Source organism: Myotis brandtii, unplaced genomic scaffold, assembly GCF_000412655.1.
Source record: "Myotis brandtii unplaced genomic scaffold, ASM41265v1 scaffold510, whole genome shotgun sequence".
In the NCBI taxonomy this organism is placed as follows: domain Eukaryota; kingdom Metazoa; phylum Chordata; class Mammalia; order Chiroptera; family Vespertilionidae; genus Myotis; species Myotis brandtii.
In genome coordinates this window covers 807,536-816,422 of record NW_005369443.1, presented here as the reverse complement: position 1 = coordinate 816,422, position 8,887 = coordinate 807,536, and the positions used below count along the sequence as shown (strand labels likewise).

The following is an 8,887-nucleotide window of genomic DNA, read 5'->3' as shown; positions in this document are numbered from 1 at the left end:
GCCCCCCCCCCCCCCCCGCCCTACCCATTCAGGGGCTGCGCTGCCCAGAGTCTCCACCATGTCACCCCCAGTCAGAGTTAAAACAAGTTCAAATATGTGTGGGGGATGGTTACTCCCACTGTACAGATGAAAACACTGAGGCTCAGGGAAGAGGCCGGTTCTCGCAAGTGTGAGGGCCAGGCTTGAGAACCAAGCTGTCTGAGTCCAAGTTCCATGTTCCTTCCTGAGGGAATTCCCTTTCCAAGACCCCACCCACCCCCAGCGGGTGCTCTCCTAGCCCTGGGCTGGAGCTGCAGCTCTCTTGCCAGGACCCTGCATCTGGAAAAAGCCGGAAGCCCACTGGTCTGGGAAGGCCTTACTCACCATAGGGCAGTTTCCCCGTGCTGTAGGGCAGTCCGTAGCCACCTGAGGGGTGGGGAGGGTAGGCTCAGGTGCTGCCCCAAAGCAGCCCCATGCCTTGCTGGGCTCCCACTGCCTTGGTGGACAGATCTATTCCCACAGCTGCTGAGGCCTGAGACCCTCCCGGGGGTCATGAGCAGCCCATGGTTGCTCTCAGGGGGAGCAGAGGCCCTGAGTGGAAGAGGGAGGGGGGCACCCCACCAGGTCCCTAGAGTCTGAGTAGCTTCCTTACTCCCTTCCCCCATAAGAAACAGCTCATTGTGTGACGTCCGAGGGGTCTTTTCAGCGAACAGTGTTCCTTACCATCAACACCGATGGTTTCCTATCAGGGGTCTGTGCCTGTGTGTGCATGCGTGTGGGTACAGGTGTGCATGTGAGTGAGGCCAGCACCTGCAGGATGGCTTCCCCATCCTTTTTGTTGCTGGCGACCAGAAGTGGGGTTCAGTACACAGGTTTCCTGACACCCCCCACAAGAGACACCGGTGACCAAAAATGTGCCCCCACAAATGCCTCCTCAGCCGTGAGACCTGGTGAGAGGTGCCTCTTGACTCCTCCTTCTGACTTACCTGGCAGCTTGGGTGCCTTGATCGGGTACCCCAGTGGGACTCCAGGCTGCTGACCCCCAAAGGGTCCAACTCCTGTGAGAACAAGAAGAACAAAATCAGGCCCTAGCAACCTGAGCCAGCAGCTCCCGTTGAGCCCCCAGCCTCGCTCCCCACTTCCTGCTCAGATAGAGGGAGCCCCACTGCATCCAGAAACCATCCTGCCCTGAGGGCGTTCCTGCTGCTGTCACTGATCAGCTGAGCCCTTCCAGTGCTGGGCCATGGCCTGCAGAAAGCTGCAGAACTCTCCCCCTCCTGGGGCTTGGGCCACAGTTGGGCCCTGCAGCCCTTGCAGCATTTGGCACAGACCGGCAGGTTTTCTGGACTCAGTGGGCTGCCACACATGAGGGGTTGGGACTGGGAAGCAGAACTGTGATCGATACCACTTTGTTTGGAGCCAGTCCAAGGCCTGGAGCAATGGGCATGAGGGGCATTGGACAGGCCTGATGGGATTCTGAATGCCCCGCCCCGCCCACGGTGAGTGCCTTTGCCTGGCTGGCCACCCTGCTGGCCTGCCCACCCACCGGGGATTCTCGCCTTGCCTCACCTGGGATTCCAGCAAAAGCTCCCCCTCCACCTGCAATGACAAGAAGCCATCACTGTAGTCCTTTCACCATGGGCGCAGGGCCCGAGGCACCAATGGCTGGTGTCAGGCGGCACAGAGGGCTGGGTAGTGGCCAATTCTGCCCAGATTTCCAGGTTTATGCTGCCTCACACACACTTGGGATTTCTGAGAGGTGTTCTGTCCATCTCGGCCACCAGTACCAAGGCTGGAGCACAAGGGGTGCCCACCCAGAGGGCCCTGAGCCCAGGGTCCCCAGCCCCACTCCTCCTCCCCTCCGTAGGGGCCTGAGGGTAGATACAGGTTCCCACCATGGGTCCCCAGCCCACTGGTCACATACCTGGGGCCTTGGGCTTGACTCCTGTTCCAGTGGGAACCCCAGGGAGCACCCCCACACCTGGGAACCGAGCTCCTGTGAGAGCGAAGGGGGTCTGGCAGTGAGGGTGGGAAGGCAGGCCTAGAAGGCCCAACCTGGCTCCCACACCACCCCTGGGGCAGGAAGTTGCCCTCCTTCTGCACTGACCGTCAGTGACGACACAGCTCATGTGGGATGGGGGCGGTTTGGTGGTGGCTTCTCTTCCCTGTCTGACTCGGAAGATCTGACTTTAATCCCATTTCCTAGCTGTATGACCTTGTGCCTCAGCTGGCCTTGTCTCTGAGCTGAGGCCACCCTGCCCACCCTTACCAGAGAAGGCAGACAGTAAAAGCCGGCAGGAAGTGGGAAGCCTGTGCCCACAACCGAGCACACAGCCCTCTGCTGTGGCCGGGAACTCCGCACTTGCCAGTGCCTGGCCCTCCCACCTCTCCTGTCTCCCCTGGGACTGGGCCACCTGGGACAGAGGGAGGGACGCTGTCAGCAAATCTCCCAGAGCAGCCCCAGTCTGGGCTTTTAGGGGAATTCAGGAGGTCACATGTCGGGTGGGGTGGCCAGGCCTGGAGGGAGAGGAGGGTGAGAGGGCAGCTCTGAGGGTCTCCTACTGGGCAGATGCTCTGGGCGGGCTCCCTGGTGACTTATGGCTTTTGGGAATCAGCTGGCTACACTGGGGACTTGGTATGTCCTCAGGGGCCCACCTCGGGCTGCGACAATGATCTGGGTCAGGGTCTGGGGTCGGAGCTTGGTAGGATGAGGGGAAGCTGACTGGCCCTGTGTCCCTTAGCCTGAGCTTTGATGCTCTGGTGGCCTCAGCTTACAGGGAGTTGAGGGGCCACCAGGAGATGGTCTCCAGGCTATAGGGAGGGTCTCCTTCTTCTCTGTGATTTTACCTGTGCCTGGGAGCACTCCACCTGGGTATACACCTGGTAGACCCACACCTGTGGCCAAAAGAAGGAGGAGCCGTGAGCAGCGCCCCAGCCTCCAGGAACCCCTCCCTGGCCTTCCCTCCACAGCTCCAGGCCTCACAAACCAGCCACCCCAGTGCCTGGCAAGGACAGCCGGGGACATGTGTTGTGGCCACGGCCTTCCTCCCCTGAGTTTCAGGAGTCATCTGCAAACCCTTCTGTGCATGGATTTATCTTGTCTTCTGGAGCCTGTTTACATGGCCGGCCCAGCCCACCTCTGGGCTAACAGCTTCCAGATGTTCCTTCCCTGCTGCGTGGACTCAGGCAGGCTTTTGTTTAACCTGAAGTCACTTCCTCAAGGGCTTGGTGCAGAGGAATGAGCACCAGATGGGGAGTCAAGGCTCCTCTGGCCACCCTGGCTCTGCTGTGACCATCAAGGGCCCTCTGCACTGACGCCCATGCTGAGCCTCAGTGTCCCCATCTGTCCCCTGGATGTCTGCCACAAGCCTGTCTCTGAGATCTCTGAGATCCTGGAAGAAGGGCCCAGAAGGTGGGCTGGAGTCCCTCTCCCCATTTTGAACAGGGCCCCACACTTTGGGCCGGTCGCTCTTCCCTGCCCCGCTGCAGCCAGGCCCCACCTGTCCCACCCAGTACAGAGGTGAGGGCCTCAGCCCCTCCCTGAACCTGCTGTCCAGCCCCAGGGACTCCACACTGACCCGGCACTTTCCCAGGCTTCACTCCAGCTCCGACCCCGACTCCGGACGGCACCACTGCACCTGGCATGGAAGGGACCGTGTCAGAGTTGGTGTCACCAGGCCTTCAGCCTTCACCCGGGCAACTCAGGGTTAGCTGCCATACCTGTAGACACTCCTAAGCCACCGAGTCCACCGACACCACCAAGTCCACCGACACCAAGCCCGCCGACACCAAGCCCGCCAACACCACCAGCACCGCCAAGCCCAGCACCTACAGAGCCAGGAGTGGGAGAGGCGAGGAGTCATGCAGAGGCGAGGAGCAGTGGGAGGTGGGAGGGACCTGGTGCATGTGGAGAGCCCAGAGATGATATCTGATCATGCCACCACCTCCCTTGGAGACTGGTTGCCTCTCTGAGCCAGAAGATTAGAGATGAGGATCCCGCCTGCCTCCCAGGAAATGTTCTTTGCAAAGTGGAGAGCCCACGGAGGCGAGAGGGTCTGTACTATGGCATGTCCCAAACCATCACACTCACCAGCTTTGGCTGCAGCTTTATAGGCTGCAGAAGCGCTAACCCCAGGCGGTAGAGCCCCCGGGAAGGCGCCCCCAGGAAAGGCGCCGAGCCCTGTGGGGAGGGGAGGACAGGGTGAGGTCCTGAGCCCAACCAGCCCTGCCCAGCAGGCACATTGAGGTGGCTCTCCTATTCTCTGCAGGACTTCCACGCCAAGCAGGGTCCTCTGTCCCCAGGACCAGGATCAGTGTTGGAGAGCAACATGTGCCAGATGGTTCTACTCAGCCTGACAAAGCTGCAGGCTCTCTTGGGATCAAACTTCCACACCCCCTCCTCCAGGAAGTCTTCCTGACACCCTGCTGAGTTGAGCAACTCCTCTGGGCTCCACTGGCCCCTGCAGCCTCTTGGCACTACCTCATACTAGCACCCAGGACGCAGCGGTTACTTCCTTGTGTCCTGGGCAGCTGCTTAGGGCGAGTGGTCTCAGCATCACCCTCACACCAGCGCCCAGGGCTGGCCTGGCCCACGTACCAGGCAGATACCCTGGGCTTGGCTCTGGCCCCAAATGGGCGTCTTGCTTGGGTGTCAATACTAACCTGCCCCAGGGCCAACTCCTGCGATCCCTCCAGCACCTGTAGGGAGAAGGAGACAGAGCCAGTGAGGAGATGAGAGACTGGTGTGTGGGCATCATTCCTGGATCCTGGGTGGGAAGGGTCTCATGATGGGCAGGCAGGAACCAGGCAGGGCTGTGGTCAGTGTGCAGCCACTCAGACCCCAAGCTGGACTCAAGCCTTTGGTGCTCAGGGGCTGATCTTGATAAAACAGCAGCTACCATTTAGTGACCAGCTACTATGTGCCATGTAGATGTAATTGTATTGACCATTCCCCCCCTACCCCCCATAATGCACCTAGGCCAGGCCTTGCTTCCCCTAGAAGGCCTGCCAACAAATGGGAGACTCAGCAGGGCTTTCTCTGAAGGTGGAAGCTGAGTAGAGTCTGTCAGCAAGACCTGACCCAAGCCAGGCCCTGCCTGGCTCCCACATTAGCCCCCAACCCAGACCTCTCTTCTTCCTTGCAGGTGTCTCCTGGCTCAGCCCATTCCCTCTCCCTTGTATCTGGAGACCCTCCAGTTCCCAGCATCTGTCTATGTGTCCATCCAGCCTGCCTGCAGTCCAGGAGCCTCCTCGATTTCAGACGGATGCTAAAATGTTTATGAGAAGTCAAATGGTCCCTCTGGCTCTCTCCTTCTCACATCTGGGCCCAATCGCTCCTTCTCCCCCTCCAGGAGACATTCCAGGCTTTGGCTAGGACGGATGGGCAATCAGGTTGGAGTTCACAAGCGTGCCGGGTTTGTTTCCAATTACGTGAGAATCTCTCCTGCGAGCACCAGTCTGGCTGCCTGGCTGCCAGGGTCCCTGAGCCCAGGGAAGCCCTCTCTGGGGACTGACCCTAAACATGGGGGACTGCCAAGCCTGGGGAGTCTACCTGGCTCTCTCTGGGTGTGGTCTCCCTTCCCCCCACTTATTTCCTACTCGTGTGAGTTGGCCCCACCTGCAGCTCAGCCAGCCGCTCTGTAAGATGGGTCTCTATCTCTGGCTGGTCTCCCTCCCAGGCATGCCTGGTGTGGGTCAGGCCTGGCCTGGGGGCAGGGAGTTCACTTCCCAGCACTGTGGGCCCAGCCCCTCCCCAGCTCTGTCTGGGGCTTCTTTCAAGCCCGGCCTGTTTCCTGAGCTCCAACAGGGCTGGGACCTTTCCTGAGCACAGAGGGGCTGGACGAGAAGATGGGAACTGAACAGGAAGTGACAAGAGGCTGGGACAGGTGGGGGTGGGAGCAGGCAACCTCTCTGGAGCCATCTGTCCTTTCCCAGCCTCCTCCCTAGGTGCCTGGTCCCCAGGCCGCCCTCCAGCATGACCAGCCCCTCTCCTGTTTGCCCTCCTTCCTTTGGACTCACCTGGTCCAAATCCCCCAAGGAGTCCAGCCCCTGGAAAGGAGGAAAGGAGGGGTGAGGTGCTGGCCACAGCAGGGAGCCCAGGGGCCTGGCCAGCCCAACCCCCTGGCTTCCTGGAATCAGAGAGCTCTGGATTCAAATGCTGCTACTCCTGCCGACTCCATGCGTGTGGGAGCGAGTCTCTTCACCTTTCTGAGACTCAGTTTCCCCACCTAGAAATGGTCATTGTGTCCCTGCCCTTCCTGGGACCAGTAAGATCATGAGCAGAAAGCACCTAGTGTGTGCAATATGCCAGGGTGTCCAGTGGGTGTGGCCCATTCCTTCCAGTCCTCTCGTGTGGGTGGCTGGCCTCCAGCTGGTGCTCAGGGTGTGGGTGTTGCTGGCTCCCAGCTGCCTGGTCCCCCACCGAGAGCCCAGGCAGGGCCAGCGCGCTGAGGCCCACATGGAGCAGCTGCCAGGCCACCCACCCTCCACTTGCCAAGGGATTAATTGTTCCTAAGCATGACACACACTGCCCATGCCCCGTTCCATCTTGCCTGGGCAGGCCCGGACACCCCCCTGGGCCGGATGGAAGTGAGGAGCTGCCGAGGGAAGGAGGGGGGCTGTGGCTTTGTCCGGACTTTTGTAGCTGAGTCCTGATGACCTCAGGGAGGTTGTGGGATCCAGCCCCTTTTCATCAGGAGGAGACACCCTGACTTTTTAGGGGTCTACTCCTTCACCCTGCCCTGACAGTGCTTTCGGAAGTCTAAACTAAATCATTAATAAAAGCTTCACTTTAGCGGCCCCCCGTTATGGGGCTCTCTGCAGTTTTCTCAGTCTTCCCTCCTAGGTCTAATCACAATCTGCCATGTGTCCCCAGTGAGATCAGCCAATCCCCTCTCTAGCTTTGCAGTCACAACCTCCACAATTTGGTTCTTCTCGGCTAAGCACAGACCTGTTTCCAAGTCTTGGCTTATCTAGTCCTTCTCGACATTCTTTGTACCATCAGAGACCCTGTGAAAGTCCCTCCCAGGAGGCAGGAGGCAGGTTCTGGCAGGATAAGCAGTGAATTCCAAGGGCTCCGGCCTCGTCGACCCCCAAATCCCAGGAACCCCTTCCCCTGGCTTCCTGTCCTTCTGCCTCCCCCTGGCCCGGCCCAACCCTGGTGTTTCACAACCCAGATGGGCTGGCAGGGAGGGGGGAATCTGGGTCTTGCAGATTCATCTGCAATTGGATCATCCAGCAGCGGGTTTCGTAAGAGCTGCTGGACACCCAAACTGTCCTGGAGCCTCGGCTTCAGAGCCAGGGAGACACTGGGGGGGGGGGGGGGCGCAAGGCCCCATGTGGAATATCTCACGCCAGTGGGGTCACACATCTGGACAGAGACACCACTTCCTCCACCTGCTCCTTGTCCACCAGTGCTTCCTGGAGGGACACGCCTTCCCTCTTTCCTGGGGGTGTGTTCTTTGGAACTGGTGGTGGACCCTGGTGTCAGATTCGGCAGGGCCAGGACAGTCTAGTCCAGTGGTCGGCAAACTCATTAGTCAACAGAGCCAAATATCAACAGTACAACGATTGAAATTTCTTTTGAGAGCCAAATTTTTAAACTTAAACTATATGGGTAGGTACATTGTTATTAACTTAATTAGGGTACTTCTAAGGCTTAGGAAGAGCCACACTCAAGGGGCCTAAGAGCCGCATGTGGCTCGCGAGCCGCAGTTTGCCGACCACTGGTCTAGTCACATCTCCTTCCTGGAAAACTCCACGTTCTGGACAGCCAGAAGGGGCCTGGGATCAAGGAGGGTGCTCATCTGGGGCCAGAGTCAGGGTCCAACCTGGGGTTTAGTTTCGGGCTTGGTCTGGAGTCAGGGTTCAGCTTGGCACCAGGACAAGGGCTCAGATTGTCATCAAGAGTCAGGGATATGGAGTCAGAGAGGCCTGGGGTTAGAGAGGGCTTGGTCTGAGTCCAGGGCCCATCAGGTGGGGTCTGGAGCCTACCCTCTGTGTCTGAGTCCCAGAGTGACATTCGCAGCATGGTGGCCTCTGGAGCATCAAGCCCTCCCTTTGTCCTGAGCACCAGAGCTGCTTCTGAGGCCATGGGCATAGGGGACAGGGCAGCCGGGCACAGAGGCCCTTGTAGAATAGATGCTGGACACTCCTCGCACAAGCTGCTGCCAGCTTCCTGTCCCCGGCCTCCGGCCCCAGCCTGCACATACCGGGGGACTGGACCGCCCACCACTTCCTTCCTGCCTCTTGCCCTTGCTAGGTAGGCTCTCCCCTCCCCTGCCCCCTGCTCAGTGCCCTACGACCTCAGGTCTTACCTGGCTTGGGCGGTTTGCCTCCAGGTCCCAGGCCTGCAGAGGGAAGAGACGGCAGTGAATGGGGAGCCCCAGCACCCCTGTCTTATTATTTATACCCTCAGGGCAAAGCAAGAGCACTGTGGGGTCTTACTCTCCAAGTCCTAAAAGGGCTGTCAGGAGCAGCCCTCCCTTCGGACAGGGAGCTGCTGGGAGCCCAGTGTCTAGACGTCTGGTGGGAAGCCCAGCTCCAGCCCTGATTGGTGGTTTTTACTCTCAGACTCAGTTTCTCAGAGCCTCTGAGCATGTGAGGACACCTGCTCAGCCAGCATTTTAGGGGTGTGCGGAGGATCAAAAGAAAGCGGGAGAAGGCGGGGCCACCAGGGAGAAGGCCTGGGGGAGGGGCTTGGAGGCCAGTGGGTTCCAGTTCTCAGACAAGTCTCTCCCCGAGAGGCACTTGGTCTATAAAACAAGGGACCCTTGATGCTTGGACTTTCTGGGGTTCTGAGGTTTAAGGACCTGTGTGGGCTAGAGTGACACTTAGACCCCATCAGTGAGGAAATAGATTTGGTTTCTGCACTTACCTCCTACTCCCAGGCCTCCGAGACCAGTCCCTG

General features: G+C 59.3%; 1 protein-coding gene across 7 annotated transcripts in view; it reads right to left on the bottom strand.

Annotated features, from left to right (window-relative positions):
• Window positions 1-8,887, bottom strand: part of ELN (elastin) — a 32,356-nt gene that overhangs the window by 16,009 nt on the left and 7,460 nt on the right. For 4 of the 7 annotated variants that reach the window (XM_014548525.1, XM_014548520.1, XM_014548523.1 and 1 more), the window contains exons 3-14: window positions 8,855-8,884; window positions 8,295-8,327; window positions 5,998-6,027; window positions 4,642-4,677; window positions 4,070-4,159; window positions 3,700-3,807; window positions 3,558-3,617; window positions 2,827-2,874; window positions 1,904-1,975; window positions 1,549-1,578; window positions 966-1,037; window positions 364-405 (exon numbers count right to left, since the gene is read on the bottom strand). In XM_014548525.1, coding sequence (XP_014404011.1) covers window positions 364-405; window positions 966-1,037; window positions 1,549-1,578; window positions 1,904-1,975; window positions 2,827-2,874; window positions 3,558-3,617; window positions 3,700-3,807; window positions 4,070-4,159; window positions 4,642-4,677; window positions 5,998-6,027; window positions 8,295-8,327; window positions 8,855-8,884 — 651 coding nt within the window. The remainder of the gene's footprint in view (window positions 1-363; window positions 406-965; window positions 1,038-1,548; window positions 1,579-1,903; window positions 1,976-2,826; window positions 2,875-3,557; window positions 3,618-3,699; window positions 3,808-4,069; window positions 4,160-4,641; window positions 4,678-5,997; window positions 6,028-8,294; window positions 8,328-8,854; window positions 8,885-8,887) is intronic. The other 3 variants (XM_014548522.1, XM_014548524.1, XM_014548521.1) reach the window with 2 other exon arrangements.